General features: G+C 43.6%; 1 protein-coding gene across 1 annotated transcript; it reads left to right on the forward strand.

The window, feature by feature from the left end:
- The first annotated feature begins 468 nt into the window (after positions 1 to 468).
- Positions 469 to 23,243, forward strand: bmp3 (bone morphogenetic protein 3). Its single transcript, XM_041195349.1, has 3 exons — positions 469 to 879; positions 20,940 to 21,844; positions 22,383 to 23,243. Exons 1-3 carry the CDS (start codon positions 591 to 593, stop codon positions 22,572 to 22,574), a joined length of 1,386 nt encoding a protein of 461 aa, XP_041051283.1. The 5' UTR covers positions 469 to 590; the 3' UTR covers positions 22,575 to 23,243.
- Positions 23,244 to 23,475: the final 232 nt, after the last annotated feature.

Genomic DNA, 23,475 nt, shown 5'->3' on the forward strand with positions numbered 1-23,475 from the left:
GCCTAATAATAATTATTCTGGTGTCTCATAACTCTCATAAATTAAAGCTTGCTATTAAACTGCGCGATGTGTATAATACATTTTTAAAGTGCTATCCCTCTTTCTCGTGTCAATCAGTTAAGATCATGTAACAATTTATAAAGTCACAGTCTGGCTCACGTTGGGCTGCAGGATCTGAATATTTGATCTATCACCTCTGGACATCTGAGATGTAGTTGGTTTTTTGAAGTCTGATTTGATTTAAGGAAGTGAAGCAGTTTGATTGGTCGGACCGAAGCTCTGCCCTGAGCTAGGACACATAACACTGTGCGCCTGCAGTCAGATAGCAACAGAACAGCCGAGTCCGAAAGAGACAGAGAGGAGCAGCAACAAGCGGCAATCAGAGTGAGCCGGGCTCCCCACACGCACACACACACACTCACACACATATACCAGGATCTGGGAGAGCCCCTCTCACTAGCTACCTGCCGCCCCTTGGAACAGCGTAAGCCTCAACAGCACAGCCTTGGAACTTTCCGAAAAGCAAAAATTATTCCTTTTTCTGAAGACAATTAGTTTAGCGTTTCTCTTTTTTTTGTCTTTATAAGAGGATGGGCACATTCCACACGCTGGTGTTTGTATGTATCGGATGGAGCTGTTTTACTGTGAGCTCCTCGGATCTGCTGAAAGATCATTTCCGCGGGCTGAGGAGAATTGCTGGCTTGAATGAGAATTCGAGAGACTCTGCTCCCCCTCGGAAGGGAAGCCCCATCTCCACAGAATCAGACCTGATGCAGGACACGCTGTCGGAGCACATGCTGATGCTTTATGACAAGTACAATAAAGCAGGCTACCAGTTTAAGGATGGCAATACGGTCCGCAGTTACAAAGCTAGTTTGGGTAAGTGTATAGTGTTGGATGGGATGATGAAATGAGGGATGGGTTTGCGTTTCTTGAGAACAGAACGTGAAACAGCATGTCTGTGACTTTATATGAAAACTTCCTTGTCTACGGAGTCCCTGAGATTTTTAATCTGGTCTGCCTTATTCATTAATCAGGAATTCCACAGAGGAACCAGTTGGTGTACCTTTGCAGTATTCACTCTGTAGATGAATGAGTGTAAACTCTTAATACAATTATCTCCAACCCTAACAATAAGAGGTCCGTTGTCTATTAAGGCTGATAAACATATGTAGGAAACAAAATTTCAGCATAATGACTGGTTCTAATTTTAACTCCGTTACTGCCACTGTTCACCCACTCGTCTCGAGTAACGCACATCAAAACTGCTCTGTATTTGTAGAAACGCTCGTGTAGCGATTAAAGTATGTTACATTATCTAGACCAGGACATAAGTGATTGCGGTAATAAACTCCAACCCAGTTGTTATCAGTAACGGTGTCACAAACAAATGGTACTACCTTTTATAAACTCAATTTTGCATTATTCCCACGGCCAGTTTACCTGGCAAGCTCATAATGAACCAAAACAGTGTTCGGTCAAGGAGTGCGAACTTCACTGCATTTTCCCAGTTTTTTTTTCTCTCTAGCTTTCCTCAAGGCAATGAGTCATGTTGTGCAATGATTCAGTGAGCTGTGACAGCCGTTCAGTACCTCAATCAAATAGTATGGTATGTGTGCTCTGTCCAAAGACAAGGTCCTTGGTTCATTGTCCGCTGATGCTTCATTCTGTTAATGGTGGTTTGCCATTGCCTTTCAACTCTTAAGGCAGGACGAGAAAACAGGTCCCAGCCAGAACATGAATCAAACCCGCACCATTGGTGTTTTTCTGAGCCACACGCCGCCATCAAGCCAAATGAGTTAACCTCTCCGTCAAGTGTCTATTCTTAATATGTGAACAGGGATAAGTGAGTATTGATGTCACTTTTATTATGTGACTATCCCTGCCCAAGACAAAAATGTATCTTTCCAGTATTCATATCTGCATTTGCTACAGCAATAACTGCATAGCAAATAGAAATAAGACCTCTGGCCAAGTCTTGTCCCCTCATTAGCCCAGGGACACTGAGGCATATTGGAGTGTCATCATTGCTTTCTTATCTGATATTGAGCAGTTCAACAAAGACTGAAGATGCAAACTCGGACTACCATGGTCTGAATGCTCAGTAGCATGTCCTGCCTGATGTTTATTCACTGACCCTTTGAGAACATCACATTAAGGTTCTGTTTTTAAAATTTTGTGTCACTGGAAGAAATCATGATTTTAAGGCCTGAACCGAGTGCAAAGGATTCAGTTATGCTTCACCTTCATACTTTGTGATGTCACCTGAAATGCTTAGTTAGGTTGAAATTATGGGATGCTTGAGAGAGTTATGGTTATAAAGCTGTAAACTAATCAATGGTTTCAATATACTCATAAAGTGTGAGAGCAAAGCTCAAGCAGTTTAGAAGTAGTTGAATCTCAAGATTAGATTAGTCTTGAAGGCTTTGCTTGTGAATGAAAGAGGCAGTTCTGTTTTGAGATGGTTTGCACCAGTTGCCCTTGCAACCATACAGAATGCCTATCTTCAGGGCCATACCTTAATCTTCTAGTTTGTTCCCCAACCGCTGAAGTTGAAAAAAAAGGGTATTTCCGGGTTTTTTTGCCTTTTAGTCCACTTTAGAAGAATTTAGCATACTCAATAAATACTATATTTGTAACTCAAATTGTGCTATTATTCAATATTGTCTATCAATTGTATTGAATTAATTGTAAGAGCATATTGGTGCTGTTGAAACTTTGGAAACAAAGCTATAAATAAGATTGAAACATAGAAATACACAGGGCCAGAAAATATTATTACAATCTACCTGACCCCTCAGATTATTCTGTGCTTTGTCCAAGTCCTGTCAGGTTGGTCATACAATGTGTTGGCTATTGCTGACACTGTACAACTATTAAAACTAAAGAATGAATAAACAACATGTACACAACTATTAGCTTGTACTATAGATTGTTAGTTTGTCATTAATTCCATTCCCTCACCGCACTACCGTCCCCGCTCCCCCCACCCTCCCCAAAGTGAATCCATTCCATAGCACGGATTTTTAAGGTGTTTTTACACTACAATTTTAGAGTTGTCGCAAAATGGTTTCTAATCTCCATGAGCTTTGCAAGATGGAGAGAACAAAACAGAGAACCATTCAATTGACATTAATTCTGTACAGCATATACCTGCCTCTGGATGCTTGAGAACAAGTTACCCATGTATCTTCCTGATCAAGAAATAGTACTTGATGAGCTGAAGAGATGAGAGGCAATAACACTTTAATCAGTGCCCTTTGTTTCCTTTTTGTTCTGTTACTCTCATGTTTATATAAATGGGTGAACCACTGGTGACCCATGGCCCATGCATTGAGAGCAACGATAGCCTATGCCTTGTACAAGTGGTGGTTAATCCCTTAGTCAGTGCAAGCTTTTACTGCCTGCCACATGCTGTTGCTGTTTTCAGTTAAGTATTTAGTTAATTACATTTTCTTTTCGTCCTTTGATATTTTTTCAAGGCATCACCCAAGAATTTTAAATGATCAGACATGTAAATGTTCAGACAACAATAAAAAACTGTAATTGAGTTTGTGTTGCCATTCCCCCTAGCATACACAAATTTGACAATTTCAGTTAATCTTCATCTCAATATGTTATTATTTAATAATAATTAGGAAATATGAACAGAATTGATCCATGTGGGTCTGGATATTGTCAAGTTAATATGTAACATTGATGTAATTCTCAGTTTTAGCTTTCAACAAAAACAATCCCCGGGTTCTTCTTATGAATGTCGAAGTTTTTTGCTTTTCATGGAGGATAATTACAAAGAACTGAATCACTTACACACCTTTGCAATAGTGGTCACAACACCACAAATCATATTCTGCATGATTTAATCATCTTTTGTGATTTAATCATTTCCCTGCTTTAACTTTAACCAACACGTCAAAGCGAACCTTACCTCAGTGTAACCAAATAGTCACCTAATGTAGTTCAACCTTTCGTTACCCAAGCACCAAACTGCATGCGACTGCCTTTTGCATAGAAAATAATCTCTCATGATGTGGCATATCATGCATTAATAGAGTATGTTTTATTTTTGGATGTCCTTCATTCTCACATTGCATCTAATCTACAAATTCTGAAATGTGCAGCAGTTAAGTTTTCCCAATATTTTCTGTTCGGAGATTTTTCGTTCATCATACTTTTGTGAAGGTTAAACGGGGAAAGAGCTCCCCCTGTCATCAGTGCCTATCTGTCTAAATCAGCCAGCTTCACACAAACTTTATCTCAAAATCTAGTACACAGCCCTGTTGTATTCCCACTGGCAGGTGAGAGGGAAAATCGTCTATGATAAAACCTGGATCTAGTAGGAATGCCTATACATAACCTTAACAGAATCAGGAGGAAGAATAGGAACTCACATTCAACAATAATTTGTATAACTCAGAGGTGCTTTACTGTACTTGGGCGTAACTATGTTTATACTTCACACGTTGCCTGAGAGATATGGAGATGATGACATTATAAAACTGAGTTAAATGATGTATCGTAAATTTAAAATATGAAAGATAACACAGTGTGCAGTGAACCACATGACATCAATCCAATGGCCAGGATTTTGCCCGCTCCGTGAGCGGTGAGCTCGGAGGTGATGGGAGGCTGCTGGCCAGCTGCATTGGGACGGCTCCCCGACGCAGCCCCACGAAGGGTGGTGCCCGGTGGGGGCGGGCACAATGAAAGAGCTGATTGAAGGCCATTTGGCTGCGGCGGGCAGGGCGGCTCCTATCACATGGGGGGGAGGTCACCCCAGCTGCATGGAGTCAGCTTCCTGGGGCGGGGACTTGGTGTCCAGGAGGTTCGCCCTCCGATTAGCCAAGGAGAGCCCAGCCCGCCGCCCAAACCCAGCTCGGCGTCCAATTTCGCACCTTTTCAAATGGAGGCGCTGTCCTGTCCCACCCTCGCAGCCTCCTCTGATTGGACTGTCAGCGTGGGGGGCGTGGGGAGAGAGAGAGAGAGGCAGCACGCTGTTCCTGATTGGACAGCAGCCTGGCGTTGGCCTCTTAATTAGCAGCCACTAGGAGGACAACTGCTGCGGTCTTGCTGTTCCCTCATGGGGTTTGGGGTTTATATTGGTTTTCGATGTTGGGACTTACCCCGTCCTGGGAAAATCCCAGCCAATGTGAGTAAACAGCAAACAGAACCTTACAGTTAACAACATAACTTAATAGCGAGACATTTATCATTCTGTATATATCAGGCAGAAGTGAGGTTTTATTTTTCTTAATCTTATGCATCAAATCTGGTAGGGATGACATGAAAGTGATAGTTACATCGAACTGAACATGGGGGATGGTAGGTTATCGGCGGTGAGTGGGATGCAGATTTCAGGTTACTATCAGATCAGCCATGATCTTGTTAAATGGCAGAGCAGGCTCAAGGGGCTGAATGGCCTACTCCTGTTCCTTGTTCGTATGTTGGTATGAATGGTACCTATGCGGTTGTCTCTTAATGCTCTCAGGGAAACTAGAATTGGGCAATAAATACTGCAGTCAGTGTTGACAATACCCCAAGATCAATATCTGAAGAAGAGTCATACGGACTCGAAACGTTAACTCTGTTTTTTCTCTTCATAGGTACTGTCACACCTGCTGAGTTTTTCGAGCATTTTGTTTTTCTTCAGATTTCCAGCATCTGCCATATTTTGCTTTTATCGACATATATAAAATACTTGACAAAGAGGAATTTTAAAGGGTGTAGGAAGAGAGTAAGTTTAGACTAAGTGAGAGAGAAATAGACAAACACTGGCACAGATTAAATGTGTTAAATTTAATGGATTGAATTGTTTGCTTCTATGCTACGATTCAGTGAGGCTTTTACTATAATATTAAGCAATTGTCAGTAATCTATAAGGTTGTGATTATAGTACCATTACGAAAGCAGCTAACAGTTGAGGCAGATTTTCAACCCGTGCCAGAAAAACAAGAGCTGTTTCAATATTCTGTATCAATCCCAAGTCTGCACAGAAGTTTCACATTCCATCTCTGTTTGTGGAACTCTATCCTAGATAGTGTCATCACCTAGAACTCTATGCTTTGTAGGCAGAAGTTCAAACAGTATCAACTATCACTTGTTGAACTTGGATTGCCCAGGCATGCATTATGCCATTAGGTACTTCTGACTTATTGTTGGTACCCCTACAAATAAATTCAGTTGTAGCCTTTAGTCAGTCCTCCCTATAGGAGGAAGCAAACTACACAATTATAAATGAAATTTCCCAGGTGTGGAATCACGCTAGATGAAGGCATGAGTTGCCGAATGTGTCCTGTAATGAACTATCTCCAACTTATGCCTTATATCTCATGATCCTCCACTCCACGCTGAGAATACAGATTGCAAGATCACACCTCGTATTTCATGACCAGCAACAACGTAATCTAAAATAATCTTGTTGCCAGCTACGGTAAATTTCCAGTATCCACAGTTTAAATTAAATGGAGTTCATGATAAAATCTTGAGCAAGGCCTTTTATTTGGGAAAGGAGATAAGCTATATTGGGAATTTTAGATCTTTTTTCTCTATTTTAAAGAGCATTAAAATAAACTTGAATGAACTTTGGTGGTATAAGGTTAACTATTTTCCTATGGGGTTTACAAAAATGATCTCAACTATGCTGTAGCACAGTGCTAGTCTCTCTTTTACCAACAGTTGCTATCAAATTAGTTGATAAATAGTTTATTGCTATGCATGATCCACTTAAAGTTTAATTCATACATATATTTTATCATTGTGTATGGTCATGTATATATGAATACATGGAAATGCATCAAAATCCAACTGTTTGCATATATTTGGCCCTAATTACATCATATAGAGAACATAAGAACTAGAAACAGGAGTAGGCAATTCAGCCCCTCGAGCCTGCCCTGCCATTCAATACGATCATGGCTGATCTCATTTTGGCCTCAACTCCAATTTCCCACCTTCTCCCCATAACCTTTCAATCCATTACTAATTAAAAATCTGTCTATCTCCTTCTTAAATTTATTCAGCGTTCTGGCATCCACTGCACTCTGAGGTAGTGAATTCCACAGATTCACGACCCTTTGAGAAAAGTAATTCCTCCTCATCGCTGATTTAAATCTACCACCCCTTAGCCTAAAACTATGGCCTCTCATTCTAGGATGCCTCAGAAAGGAAACATCCGGTCCACATCTACTTTGTCTATCCCCTTTAGTATCTTATATATCTCAATTAGATCTCCTCTCTCCCTTCTAAACTCCAGTGAGTATTGGCCTAAACTGCTCAATTTCTTCTCATAGGACAAGCCCCACATCTCTGGAATCAATCTATTGAACCTCCTCTGAACTGCCTGCAATGCAACTACATCATTCCTTAAGTAAGGGGACCAAAACTGTGCACAGTACTCCAGGTGCGGTCTCACCAATGCCTTGTACAGTTGCAACAACACTTCCCTATTTTTATACTCTATTCCTTTAGCAATAAATGCCAAAATTCCATTTGCCTTCCTTATTACCTGCTGTACCTGCATATCAGCTTTCAGCGATTCATGCACAAGGACACCCAGATCCCTCTACACTGAAGCATTCTGAAGTTTCTCACCATTTAAATAATATGTCACCTTTTTGTTCTTCCGACCAAAATAGATAACTTCACACTTATCCACGTTAAACTCCATCTGCCAAATTTTGGTCTATTCACCTAACCTGTCCATATCCATTTGTAAATTTCTTATTTTCTTCATTGCAACTTACTTTCCCACCTGTTTAGGTGTCGTCTGCAAACTTAGCTATAGCACCTTCTATCCCTGAATCCAAGTCATTAATATAGATTGTAAATAGTTGGGGCCCAAGGACCGAACCCTGTGACACCCCACTAGTTACGGCTTGCCATCTAGAAAAAGATCAATTTATCCTGACTCTCTGCTTTCTGTTGGTTAGCCAATCCTTTATCCAAACTAATACATTACCCCTAACTCTGTGTGATCTTATCTTGTGTATTAATCTTTTGTGCGGCATCTTATCAAAGGCCTTGTGGAAGTCCAGATATACTACATCTACAGGATCCCCATTATCCACTTTGCTTGTAACATCTTCAAAGAGCTCTAGCATATTAGTCAAACATGATTTACTCTTCATAAAACCATGCTGACTCTGATGGATTGCATTTTGACTTTCCAAATGCCCCATTACTACTTCCTTAATAATGGATTCCAACTATTCCCCAATGACAGACATTAAACTAACTGGTCTATAGTTTCCTACTTTCTGCCTCCCCCTTTTTTGAATAAGGGCTTATATTAGCATTTTTCCACTCCACTGAAACATTTTCAGAATCCTGGGAATTTTGGAATATTACAGCCAATGCATCCACTATCTCCACTGCCACTTCCTTTAAGACCCTGGGATGTAGGCCATCAGGTCCTGGGGACTTGTCACCCTTTAATCCCAATAGTTTGCTCAGTATTTTTTCTCTAGTAATGGTGATTGTTCTAAATTCCCCCCCTCCCCCCCACTATACTCGCTGCATTACCTGTTACTATTGGGGTGGTACTAGGGTCCTCCACCATGAAAACTGAGGCAGAATATTGATTAAGCATCTCTGCCATTTCTGTGTTCCCCACTATTAACTCCCCAGTCTCGTCCTCCAAGGGACCAGCATTCACTTTAGCTACTCTCTTTCCTTTTATATACTTGTAGAAGCTTTTGCTATCAGTTTTTACATTTTGCGCTAGTTTTCTTTCATAATTTGCCATTGCTCTTCTTATTATTTTTTTAGTAACCCTTTGTTGATCTTTAAAAGTTTCCCAATCTTCCAGCCTGCCACTGACCTTTGCAATTTGGTATGCCTTAGTTTTTGCCTCTATGTTATCTTTAACTTCTTTGCTTAGCCAAGGATGCTTTGTCCCCCTTACCATCTTTCTTCCTCTTTGGAATATATTTTACTTGGGAGGAATTGAATATCTCCTTAAATATCTGCCACTGTTCATCAACTGTCCTACCTTGTAGTGTTCCTGCCCAGTCCACTAGGGCCAAACCTGCCCTCATGCCTATGTAGTTACCTTTGTTTAACTCCAGAGCATTAGTACGGGACTCAAAGTTTCTTGCTCTCAAAGGGTAGATGGGATGTAACAGAACGTGCATCTTTAAGAGTTTTTACCAGATATAGGGGTGTAGACATGGACCCATCAGTTTCTGTATCAATATCAGCAAAAGAGATGGGACGAGTAAAATTATTTCATCAACCAAATTCCCACAAATTCCACTTCAGTTGTCCACAACACAAAGAAAGTCCACTTATGTACTTGACAGCACCTGATCTGGCAGAGTTGGGACCCACTGCAACATAAAAGGTTGTTACACCTAGAACATAGGAAATCAGCCTTTGACAATGGGTTACTTTGTTTGATATTCCTGCAGTTTTGAGCTGGCCTAGCTCACTCATTAATCACATGGCAAAGCTCTACAACCAGTTTCCTCTCCCTTTAGATTGACACCACAGATCAAATGGTGCAGATATTAGACCAATTTATACAAATATCCCAGACCCCAGAAAATAGGGCAGTATTAGTGGGATACCAATTTCAGCAGCTCAAATTCCCATTTGTTGTGGCAGCAGCCTAGGACACACAGTTTACCAGGGTCCATAGGCTATGTTGAAGAATTTATCAAAATAAAATGTTTGACTACATAATATGGGTCACTGAACTTTGAAGTGATTCATTGTCAGTGAATATAGGTGGGAATGTGAGTGGTGAGGAGGATATAAAGAGGCTTCAAGACGATTTAGACAGGTTGAGCAAGTGGGTAAAAAATGATAGATGCAGTATAATGTGGATAAGTGTGAAATTATCCACTTCAGTAGGAAAAGCAGAATGGCAGAGTATTATTTAAATGGTGATAGATTGGAAAATGTTGATGTACAAAGGGATCTGGGTGTCCTTGTACACCAGTCACTGAAAGCAAGCATGCAGATGCGGCAAACATTTAGGAAGGCAAATAGTATGTTGGGTCTTCATTGCAGTAGGACTTGAGTACAGGAGCAAGGATGTCTTACTGCAGCTGTACAGGGCCTTGGTGAGACAACACCTGGAGTATTGTGTGCAGTTTTGGCCTCCTTACCTCTGAAAGGATATACTTGCCATAGAGGAAGTACACCAAATGTTCACCAGACTGATTCCTGGGATGGCAGGATTGTCATATGAGGAGAGGTTGGGTCGACTATGTCTGTATTCACTGGAGTTTAGAAAAATGAGAGGGAATCTCATTGAAACATATAAAATTCTGACAGGGGTGGACAGACTGGATGCAGGAATGATGTTTCCTCTGGCTGGAGGGGGTCAAGAACAAAGGATCACAGTCTGAGGATACTTGGCAGGCCATTTAGGAGAAAGAGGAGAAACTTCTTCGCTCAGAGAGTGGTGAACCTGTACAATTCTCTACCACTGAGGTCAAGTCACTGAATATATTTAAGAAGGAAATAGATTTCTAGACACTAAAGACATTAAGGGGTGTGGGGAGAGCATGGGGGTATAGCGTTGAGGTAAAGGATCAGCCAAGATCATATTGAATGGCGGAGGAGATTCGAAGGGCCAAATGACTTACTCCTGCTCCTATCTTCTATGTTTCTATTCCTGAGAGATGTGACAAAATGCTGTAAAGATCTAACTGAGGAAGCTTTTGTAACTGAGAAGCTGTTTTTTTTTTCCTATCTGTACACAAGGGTGGACAGAAACGCCTGTTGCAACTGAAAAACAGTGACTTTCAGTTTAATTATAAATGATACTGAGAATTGTTTTTATCTAATTTTTACATTACAAAATTCCACAAGCGCTTTATAGCATTCTTTTAAGAAAGCCAATTTGCCTTATCTAAAAAATATTTTTTTTAATGTCCTAACACGTTTCTCTGTTTAAGCAACTTAAAACTTTATTACAGGGCAAATAAATCAGTAATTTAGTTAATCATTGTTGGTAACTGCCTGTTTGTTCAACACCCAACTGAATTTGAATTCGATAGTAATGCCATCAGTTCATTGTTAATAGCTCAACAGCACCATCTTGTGTAAGGAGAAGGAAAACATAGCTTCTCAGTTTTGAAAGCTTCTCCAGTTAGGTTAGATGTTTGTTGTACTTCATTTCATAGGGTCATTCACAACACAGGAGGCCATTTGGCCCTTCAAGTCTATACCAGCTCTCTGTGGAACAATCCAGCCAATCCTATTCCCCACTCTACCTCATAGTCCTGCAAGTTTATTTCCTTCAAGTGTCCATCCAATTTAATTTTGAAATCATCTATCATCTCTACTTTCACCATTCTCTTGGGCAGCGAGTTCCAGGTCATTACCTAAACAACTCCCAATTTAAATGAGGCAGAATTACCCCAAAGACTTGTGACTATTTTTTGATAAAGGACCAAATTCTTCAACAGATGACTGTTTGGAACCTTTATGGAGGAAGAGATAGCTGCCCCTAAGGAAAGAGTGGATCTTCTGCTGCTACTGCAAAGCTTACTACCACCTCTCTCTTGTCCCTCAGCCTGCAGCAGCAGCACCAGCAGAGAGGCCGAACAGATTCCTGAGCCTCAATGGCCCATCTTTCAGAAATGACTCAAGGCACTTTATATAAAATGAATCGCTTCAAAGTGTAGTGATTTATTATGTGTTAAACATTTCAACTGTTTTGTACACAGCAGGATTCCATGAACAGCAATGAAACAGTTCATCCAATTCGGACCATACTGATCGAAGGAAGAATCGATCATGGCACTAGGAGACCTTCCTGTTCTGGATTAAATAGTTTCATGGGGTCTTTAACATCCACCTGAACTGCTAAATCAGATAGACAGAACCTTAGTTTAACATTTCATCTGAAGTATGTCTGTACTGTACTGCAATATCATCTAAGATTATATGCTGTGGTCCTGGGGATAACAATTTGTGTGTGTTGCACAACAGTTGCAACAATGACAAAGTTAGCAGTGGGAGCACCTATACCCAATCCATATGGGTGGTCCAGCCACTGCTGTATGCTTCAGGCTTACTCTTTGGGCAGCCATCTAAAACAGGCACTAGGCCCATTGCATATGTTGATGAAAGGCCTAAAGCCTGTTTAAGCATTCCTCTGTCAGATTGGTCACCAAACCCCCAGGGGAGCCCTTATACCTAAGCAAATGCCAACAGGTACCGTAGATTGCAACATGTAAGTCGACCCAGCATATAATATGACCCAGCTTGTTCGATACCAAAAATCATTCTTTTTGCACGTGATCGTTGCATAAGTTGACACCCTTATAAGCTACAAAATACTTACTCGTATAGGATACTCAATTTTTCACCCCAGAAATGCACACCTTCCTCACCTTATACTGTAAGATGGTGCATGGGATCAATATGGGCTGTGTTGCGAAGATGGTGCATGGGAGTTTAAGACATGCCCGCAAAGAACAGATCGTGCGAGGCATGTTAAGTGAGGAACAGAAATGGGTCCTCCAGCAAAAAAAAAGGAGTAAGAAGCTGCTTTCAAGCTAGAAGTTGTAATATTTATTAACTCATCAAATAACAGTGCTGCATTGAGCGAATTCAGTGTGATTGAAAAACGAGTGCAAGAATAGAAGAAGAAGAAGGAATCTGCCCTGAAGAAGGTGCCCAAATGAACCATCAGAACAGGGACCAGCCACTGGCCTGATCTTGAGAAGCATGTATTGGAATGGGTGCTCAAAAGCCTCAAGTGGCAAATAACATTCATGCCAACAAGTGCCAGGCAATGACCACATCCAACAAGAGAGAATCTAACCTTCGCCCCTTAAAAATTCAATGGCATTATTGTCGCTGAATCCCCCACTATCAACATCCTGGGGTTACCATTGACTAGAAACCGAACTGGACTAGCCACATAAATACTGTGGCTACAAGAGCAGGTCAGAGGCTAGGAACCCTGTGGTGAGTAACTCACCTCCTGACTCCCCAAAGCCTGTCTGCCATCTACAAGGCACAAGTCAGGAGTGTGACGGAATACTCTTCATTTGCTGGTGTGTGTGCAGCTCCAACAACAATCAAGAAGCTCAACACCATCCAGGACAAAGCAACCTGCTTGATTGGCACCTCATCCACAAACATTCATTCCCTCCACCAATGAAGCACAGTAGCAGCAGTGTGTACCATCTACAAGATGCACTGCAGGAACTCACCAAGCCTCCTTCGTCAGCACCTTCCAAAGCCACGACCACTACCACCTAGAAGGACAAGGGCAGCAGATACATGCGAACACCAGCACTTGGAAATTCTCCTCCAAGCTACTCACCATCCTGACTTGAAAATATATCGCTGTTCCTTCACTGTCGCTGGGTCAAAGTCCTGGAACACCCTCCCTAATAGCACTGTGGGTGTACCTATACCACATAGACTGCAGCAGTCAGGAAGGCAGCTCACCACCATCTTCTCAAGAGCAATTAGGGATGGGCAGTAAATGCCTAAGCAGCAATGCCCACACCCCATGAATGAAATTTAAAAGTCGTCAGAATAGTTACATCATCACCAGGAATGTAATGCATTTATACACACTGAGGTGGGTTAAATCAAACCTTGAGTCCAGCAAAGATTTTAGACCAACAGCTAGTTGGTGTAACTGCTTTATGGAACAGAACATTCTAGTGTCACAACAGAAGAGCAAGGTTTCTCAGAGACTAACAAGAGACCTCGATGCCAAAATTACCGGTTGTCAGCAGTTCATATAGACAGCAGTGAAAACCCATGTACCCATTTAGTTACAGTGGCAACATGGATGAAGCACCCCATCAATTTTGAAATGCCCAGCAGCCAAACTGTGGAGTGGAAAGGTTCGAAAATAGTTTTGGTGAACAGGACATGACAAGATTCACAGTGGCACTAACCTGCATGGCTGATAGAACAAAATTAAAGCCTAAGTTCCCTGCAGGAGTATTTGTTCATCTCCATAAGAATGGTTAGATGGATGAGGATGGAGTGAGGTTTTGAATCGATAATGTGTGGAATAGGCCTATGTAAAGAATGCAGCTTATTAGCTTGGGTATGGGACATATTCAAATTCCATATAACCAATGAGATCAAGAGGCACCTGTGAATAAATAGCACCCACATTGCAGTTATCCAGGGGGTCTAATGTCTAAAATTCAATCTTTGGATGCATGCCTCAACAAGCCATTCAAGGATCATGTTCGTGCTGAATGAAATAGGTGGTTTGTTGATGGAGCCTTCACAATGGGCAGAATTTTATGTATGACGTGCGGGTGGCAGAACCCGCATTTCAGCGCTTAAAATGGCGCGTGCTGACATCAGGCGAGCATCCCAACGTCAGCGCACGCCATCGCGATATTTAGCTGGTCAGGCGCTATGAAGTGCAACGCACGCCCGCCATTAATTAAAGGCCTTGTTAAGGCCCTTAACTCGGCAGTCGGCGCCGATTTTGAGGCGCCTGTGCGATCTTCGGCTCGGCGCACGGGCCCATCAGGTAGGCGGGTAAGTGATTTTTTAACAAGCCTCATCCACAGGCGGGATATGTGGGCTCAGAGGGGTTGTTAATGCTTTAAATGAAGTATTTAATGCAGCAAGTGTTTTAAACTTGCCTAAGTGATTGTTAGCAGTTCAGATTGATTTCCAATAGCTTTCTCTGTACTTTGAAGCTTCAGCTCAGCAGTCTGTAGACAGTAATCTTTATCGGGCCTGCAGCTTTCCGGAGGCCTCCATTTATCCTGGGTATGGGTTCTGCCATCTCCACTGGAGGCAGCTCCTCTGAGGAGGAAGGGAGGGATAGAATATGGAGGAGGCCAGAAGTGGACAATCAGCCTCCAGGGGAGCCACCATTGGGAGGCCAGACGTAGTCACAAGGGGCACAGGGCCAAGAGGTTGTCCAAGGTGCAAGGGGCCACAGAAGATGCCACTATCCTACTGCCAGGGTATACAGGTGGCGAAGCAGCTAATTCAATATGACTGAGGTGCAGTGCCGAAAGAGACTCCGACTGTCAAGGGAGACAGTCAACTATATCTGTCAGATGATGGGACCTGGGATCTCCTCTAACTGTGTGGGTGGACACCCCATGCCAGCAGCTCTGAAGGACATAGTTGCCCTCCACTTCTATGCATCTGGCTCCTTCCAGAGCTCGGTGGGTGATCTTTGCGGTTCCTCCCAATCAGCTGTCCCCACTTGTGTCAAGCAGGTCACAGACGCTCTGTTCAGATGTGCATTGACCTTCATCCACTTTCGCTGTGACCAGACAAGTCAGGCACAGCGAGCCAGAGGCTTCGCGGCCATTGCTGGCTTCCCCCGTGTCCAGGGTGCAATAGACTGTACACATGTGGCCATCAAGGTGCCAGCAGGTGAGTCCGGTGCCTTCATCAACAGGAAGGGCTTCCACTCCATGAACGTGCTGATAGTGTGTGATCACAGGATGCAGATTCTGCAAGTCTGTGCAAGGTACCCAGGTAGCTCCCATGATGCTTACATCCTCAGACACTCCCAGGTGCCAGGGCTTTTCAGTGCCTTGACTCGACTGGATGGTTGACTGCTGGGTGACAAGGGCTAACTCCTCAGAAGGTGGCTCATAACGCTTCTCCACCATCCAAGAACAGAAGCTGAGCATCGATACAATAAGAGCCATGGCTTCACAAGGGCTGTGGTGGAGAGAGCCATTGGTCTTCTCAAGATGCGCTTCCATTGCCTGGACCGCTCAGGGGTGCACTCCAGTACCCCCCCAGATCGCGTCTCTGTGATAGTGGTAGCATGCTGCACTCTGCACAACCTTGTGCTGGAAAGGGGGGATGCAGTTGACGATGAAGATCTTGACGCAGTGGATGAGGCTGCACATGATGAATCCAGCAGTGGCTCAGAGGATGAGGAAGCACAGGGCTATGATGAGGGGCAGCACGCCGACCCGCTACTACATCAAGGAGGCAGGGACATCTGGGACACTTTAATCCAACGAACCTTCAGCTAGCTCCAGACTCATGGATCAGCAGGACCAGCATTGCCTGGTACTTCCACACATGGCACTTAGATGCTACATTTTCCACCTCATCAGCTGCAACTAAGAGTTTAGTACAGAAACATCAATGTCCACTCAAACACTCATGAGATGTCTGTGAAACAGTCAAATGCAGCAAAAAGGAAACACCCTCAGCCATGGTCAGAAAAGTGGACTTTATGACCACCAAAATAAAGCACAAACATTGCTCTGATGGACATAATAATATATTCCCTAATCTAGGGCCAACACAAAATCACCAGTGACAAACCTTTGGAGTGCCTAATGTGCCTTGTGCTTATGTTTGCGGGTGCTACGTCTAGGTGCTGCCCCATCGTTCAGAGTGGCTTGTGAGACAGCCTGCTGACTCTGCTGTCCTGTTGGCCTTGATGACCTTGGCAGCTGTCCTTTGGCCCATGGAGCCTGTGCTAGCCCTGCCTGGGAGGGAGTGGCCAGTTCCAGAACTGACACCACCCCAGTCGTCGCAGCCTCAGCGGATGCTACGGTCACTGGTAGAGGGGCGGTGGAGCTGCTCCCCTCATCCGGAATGCCCTGAGAGGAGCCCACGGCGACGACAGGCAGCTGTTGCACCAACGTGAGGTCCCATTGGACCTCCCTCCTTATTGCAGATGGATGGGCACCGAGCGCCGACACTTGGTGCCCAGGACATCTCCCACATTGGGAATGACCACCTGTGGCTATTAGCGCTGTGAGGGATTGCAGGTCCGAGCGTAACCCAATCAGGAGATTCTCAATCTGTTGGAAACCCCTCTCCATGAGAATCGCCAATCTCTCAATGGAGGAAGCCTGAAGCTCTGTCCTGAGGTTCATGCCTTCACTTACACTCTGCCTGGATTCCTCCACCTCAGAGACCAAGTGAAGCAAACTCTCATGCAACCCTACCAGATGCTCCCGCACATCCTGCTGCTTGTCCTGCAGCTGCTGCATTGCTGACATCTCCAGAGGCACATCATCACTGCCCAACTCAGCATGCAAGTCCTCTGGCTGATGGCGCCATCGGCACTCTCTGTCCGTGCCATCTCCTCCAGCAATTGTGAAATGCCCTCACCACTGTGCCCCGGGACACTAGCCGACATCATAATCCCCACCGATGTGGTAGTTGCTGCGCCGGTGCGTGGCTCACTGAAATGATGTGACACAAGTTGCAAGTGATGCCCCTGAGATGCAGAGGTGGGGCTCGGGACTTGTTCCTGGTGGCCATGTGGTGGTGATGCTGAAATTAACAACAAGGACAGTGCATCAGTTAGCGTTCAGTCAGCAACACCTTTCATCCCTTTCTCCCCCAGCTTCATAAGTCGCTCATCCTTCAAGAACCTAAGGAGACGAACATTGGTGGGGTGGTAAATAGTCATGAGGAGGCCCAAACATTACACAGACAGGGTGGTCAGATGGTCTAAGGAATGCCACACGGAATTTTATGTGGATAAGTGTGAGGTTATGCACTTGGGCAAGACAAACAAGGTACGGGAATACAGGAGAAATGGTAGGACTGTGGAAAGCCATGACGATTACAGGGACCTTGCTGGGCAGACCCTTTAAGGTAGCAGAACAGGAACATAAGGCGTTTAACACAATCAAAGCCAAACTTGCCTTTATTAGCTGAGGAATAGAATGTAGGAAAAGGCAGGTCATGTTGCAAGTGCAGAAAATGCTGTCGAGGCCACATCTACACTTCTGCATTCAGTTGTGACCTGCACTTCATGGGAGGGATGGCATTGGAGTGGGGAGAGTGCAGAGGTTCCTGACCTGGATGCATGCTGGCCTGGAGAGTTGGAGTTATGAGGAAACATTGTAAACACTTGTAACATTTACCGTGGAGCACAGGAGTTTGACAGGTCACATTATTGACCTTCATACCATTATGAGGAGCATAGAACAGGTGGACAGAAGGCAACATTTCCCCTTGGCGCAGGGATGACTAACGTGGTGGCATTTATTTAGGTTGAGTGCCATGAGATTGACAGGTGAGGTACTGAGGACCTTTTGGACAGAGTAATGTGGGACGCACTGGCTGAAAGGGTGCTGGAGGTACAAACCCTCCTAAGATGCAAAATAAGTCTTTGGATGTGCAGCAGCAATGCCATGGCATGTTAGGCCATGGGGATAGTGGTCACAAATGGGCTAAGGCGACTTTGGAAGGTGCTAGAGACGCGCATCCTCAAGGGGCCAAGGGACCTTTGTGTATGACCCACACGTCTGAGTGTCTCAGTCTGTGAATGAGCAGTGTTGCTGCATTACTGATTGCAGCAGTCATCAGTGCTTTGGATGGTGGGGAGACAGAGTGGATGAGACTGTGGCCCTCAAATACCTGGCCGCTGCACCCCAGCCTCACCAACACCTGCCGATCTGGCCACTTGCCTCCTCCCCAGCTCCATGATCTCCTTATATGTGGTTAGGTGCTGCAGCACGGCATGCCCACCATCAGTCCGCTGACACTCCCGGCTATTGTGCTCTATTTTTGCCTGCAGAACAGAGAAGAGGATTTATTGGGGCTGATCGCTCGTGTACTCTGCACACGCACGCCGCACCCCAACCACAGTGGCCTATCTGAGTCCTCCAGTGGCTCCTGTCCACACTACTGGTGATCAGTCCCCATAAGATAGTATGGCTCTCCCAACCCCCTCCCCCACCGGCCACCTTGGACAAATTCGGCGTTCATCACTTTGAATAACACACAGGTATTAGCGCCCATGGCAAGGAGGCGCAACTAGGTGCGGCACCGAGGCCAGCAGATGGCTCTTGGCCACAACACCTTGGGGCTCCCCTTCCATCTCATCACCATCAATAAGACGTGTTGGAGTTCTGAGTATGTGTCTAGCTGCCTCCACTGCAGGTTGCCCCCAAACTACTCAAATGCGACAAACACCAACATATGCTGCGGGGAGAACCCATCTTCTCATCAACCACTAAGGCTGATATAAGCATGGTCACTATCTGTTTGTCCACCCAGCGTGCGCCAAATGCCCAATGCCGGGGGCGGGGGGGGGCCTCAAAGGCTAAGGCTAGCTGCTGGGTAAAATGGCCAAGGCCAACATAGTACCCACCCTTCCAGAGTGCAGCAAATCATTGAAGCGTTGGCAGCACTGCGTTCCGGTGTACCGCACAGCATCTTGAGAGCTACTACCTCCGCCACCTCCTACCACGCCTGCCTGCTCACCTGGGGGGCCCTCCTCCTTCCATCCTGGGGAAACAACACCTCCCGATGGTTGGACACCTCTTTCAGGAGGGCAGCAAGGCAGCCATCGGAGAATTGAGGGGCACAGTGGCCCCCCGCTGGTCTACCCTGCAGCCTGTTCCCCTCCTCCTCCTCTGCCCTGACCTCCTCTGGAGCCCGGTCACTGGCCATGGTGAACAGCCTAAAGGAGGCCGCCTGGCCTTTCTTTATACAGACTGCCGGTTCCCCATTGGAACCACCGGTCTGTACACGCCTGCCGCACATTTGAATTTCCCGCTGTACCCGGGAGTCTGAAACGCACTGGGCGGGCTTTAATTGGCCCGCCCATGCAAAATGGCGGTGCGGCGCATTTTGCCAGCGGAGATCGGCTACACGCCTGCCACCCGCCCGACAAACATAAAATTCTGTCCAGTGAGTGGAAAGGTGCATGCGGCCCTGTTTTATGTTCTGTGTGGTTTCCTCGTCAAATCATGGGGCGCTATTAGAGCACAAGCTATTATAATATCATTCAAAAAATGCAGAATATCTAATTCAATGGATGGAGATGAAGATGATTTGTTTTGGAGGGATGATTCTAAAAGCAAAAGCTCAAAATCTGATCCAGAGTAGGATCCTTACAATGATGCCATCGTCAAAGTGACTCAGAATGAATTAGATGAACTCTTTGTGTTGGATGCTGAAGACAATGAATTTTACAGTTTTAAAACACTTTGATTGTGGTTAAAGGGGTCTTTCTAATAAATTCATTCAGTAAACCATGCCACATTAACTTTATAAATTACCTGTGTTATGTTTCCTTCACATTTCAAAATGGTGACCACCTTCACCCATACCAGTGCTTCTCATCACATTCTCGTTATAAGTCGACTTCAATTTTTAGAAGGATTTTTGAAGGCTTCATATGTCGACTTATATGCCTCGATCTATGAGAAGTTTGAATTTAAAATATATATATTTTTAAATTGTCATGAAGCCAGGTTGAGCAGGGTTGGTCCCACAACTCCTGTCCTCTCTTGTTACCATTTCACCTTCTCCCCACCTGTCTCGGGATTTCCCTTTAGGCCGCTGCTAGTGAGACAAGTGGTCCGAAATTTTTTTGTTCAAATCAGCCAGCTGCCTCTGGAGATGAAATTCATTTTAACAAGGCCTCATGATTGGTTGTCCATTGTGGCCATATTGCCAAAAGATGTCTAAACCCCAGCTTCAACCTTCAGCATTCTGATTTGGAGGCAATAAATGCGACTGGCTATAAAGACATTAAAAGGACAAGATGTGGGTTTAATCATAACAATTGTAGCTTACACTGCTCTGCATGTTTAATACTCCTGACTATTTTAAGAAGCTGAAATGACCAGTGGTACCCAATACCATGTTTGGAACCCTGATCACTCCAAAGTAGTGAGTAGACTTCATTGTTCAAAAGTATAACTTCAAAATAAAATGTAATATTTCAAAAGAATTATGACATCATTTCATTTTTAGAATTGAAATCAATAATGCCTCATCATAATGTCAAAAAAGTGATTTAAATATTTGCCTACCAATAGATTTTTGTCCACCAATATACTTAGGTGGAATAACATTTATTAAGTATTCTCCACAGAAGCAACAGCCCACAAGGTTAATGTGTAGACATGACAAAGAAATCTGATATAAAGTGGGCAGTCAACTGTTTGTATCACAACTGATGTAATGCTGCAATATTACTGTGCACAAGCTTTGACACTACTGGATATTTGATTTGTTTTTTATTATTATAGGGTGGATTGGAGACAAGCAACTGCACATTTTTAATCTGACATCTCTGACAAAATCCGAAGACATTTTGTCTGCCACGTTGCATTATTATATAGCTGACTTTGTAAACAACAGCAATATTTGCCCCTATTCAAAGGTCTGCAGTCATCATTTACACAGAAAACAAGTCAACATTGATCTTTCAATCTGGGTTTTTGCCACTGCTGACAATAACACCAGAATTCTGGGTCACTATGTGATAAACACATCCACTTTTTATCGAGACTTTCTCTCTTGGCAGTGGAAAGACATCACACGTGTGGTTAACAACGTGAAGTCAAGTGATGACCTGTCGATTGGAATTGAGATCATGCCTTCTGGTCCAACCTTGTGGAAACAGTTGCTTTCAAACCGTTCACCTTATATCTTGGTGTATGCGAATGATTCTGCAATTTCAGAACTGGACACTGTGGTGAGCACCCTTCAAAGACACCGCGGATCATTTGTCACCAAAGTGCAGGGTTTTGGAATCAATACTGCAAACAGGACTTTTGAAGTAAGAAAGAAAAGGTCAACTAACTTACTCATGCCCCTGCACAACAATGAATTACCTGGTGCAGAGTACCAGTACAATGAGGCTAGTGCATGGGAGACTAGAAGGCCATATAAAAAGCTGCATACTCGGCCAGCAGACAGGCAAAGAAAGACAAAGCAGAGGAAGGGCAACAGACAGAAATCACAGACTCTTCAGTATGATGAGCAAACATTGAGGAAGGCAAGACGGAGACAATGGAATGAACCCAGAAACTGTGCTCGTCGTTACCTGAAAGTAGATTTTGCAGACATTGGATGGAGTGAGTGGATAATCTCACCCAAGTCTTTTGATGCCTATTATTGTGCAGGTGCCTGCCAGTTCCCAATGCTAAAGGTGGGTGCTCATTTTTCACATTGGAATTTTTTCTCTCTTCCTTAAGGTTCCCCTGCCATGTGAAATTGGCAGGCGGCTTACTCCCCAACATATGCCAATGGCACATTCTATCCTGCTAATAAGAGATACATTGGGTGACCTTATTGGATCCCTCTAGATGAGGAAGACCATTCAGTCCTTCAAACTTACAGTGAGAGATGCTAGCATACGAATATTTGACCTACTTATACCAAATTCATGGCTCTGCTATTTTAATGGCGGCATTAGCCTATCTGTTGTAATCAGGTTAATGCCTCGGGAAAGGTAACAGAATGAGAATTGGCTACAGCACATTAAGCATTTGAGAGACAAGATCACCAGCATTACACTGCACTTATTATCATCAAATCATTTGTAAATGTTGAAAAGTTGTGCTAAATGTTCTATAGTACAAATTATATCATATAATAAATGACTAGATGTCATCCATAAGAAAGATGGAAGCATAAAACAGTGTTCAAAAGTGTTTCTTTAAAATCTTTTTCCCCTCTTCTTTTAGTCTTTAAGACCTTCAAACCATGCCACGATTCAGAGTATAGTGAGAGCAGTGGGCGTTGTTCCAGGGATTCCAGAGCCATGCTGTGTACCTGAGAAAATGTCATCATTAAGCATCCTCTTTGTCGATGAAAACAAGAACATTGTCCTGAAGGTCTACCCAAACATGACAGTGGAGTCATGTGCTTGCAGATAACCCCACAGGAACGTGCACATTGATTCTGGGTTTGCACTGGTGACATTTTTGTTTTCTTGTTCATTCTGAATGACAAAAGGAAGTCTTCCAACAAATGAAAACTGAATGGTGCCTTTAGATGAAAGGAAATGAAAGATAATTTATCATTTTATTTACAAACCCATTCACCTGCGTTAAATACGCAGTTTTCTGAACCAACAAACAAATCGAAGCGGTAAAGCGTCTGTGTCTGGAATTCAGAATTCTGAAACAGAATTGCATTTATTGTAGATTTATTTTAAGTTCTTAAAGACTCATTAATATGAATTGCCATTGCACTTCAAAAGATACTGTGTTTGATGGCTGTTTTATGACTTATATGCCCCATCCTCCACACACACACCCCAGCCAATCACAGACTGTGATGAGCATTTTATTTTATTCTTTGTATTTTATTGCAGTACTCTTAAATAATTAAGTAATTTGAAAAATAAAGCAGCTACGTGAATCAATGCAAACGTATTATTCGAAAAAGATCAATTTATTTGTTAAAATACCTTACTGCAGCAGTAAGTCACATGTTCGGTGCACAACATTTTATTTAATATTAACGAGCAACATTTTTTAATGCAAAATATTTGTTGAAGATGTTGCATGACCTAAAACATTCACTTCAGCAGGCAAGGAAGTCCAGTGCCAAGGGCTTACAGGATGTTTACTGGAGCTGCAAAATACAAGTCAGACATTGTTATAACATACCAAGGAACTCAGTGGCTGCAGAGGTACAATGATTCAGAAGTATCTATTCCAATTCTAAATAGCTAATTGAGACAACTCTTGTTAGGATTGATGCAAACACATCGTTGTTAGCTCCAGGAGTTAGATTGGGGGACAAGTAAATTTGTGGTCAATTAGTAAAAGG

This window comes from Carcharodon carcharias, chromosome 1, assembly GCF_017639515.1.
Source record: "Carcharodon carcharias isolate sCarCar2 chromosome 1, sCarCar2.pri, whole genome shotgun sequence".
Classification (NCBI taxonomy): domain Eukaryota; kingdom Metazoa; phylum Chordata; class Chondrichthyes; order Lamniformes; family Lamnidae; genus Carcharodon; species Carcharodon carcharias.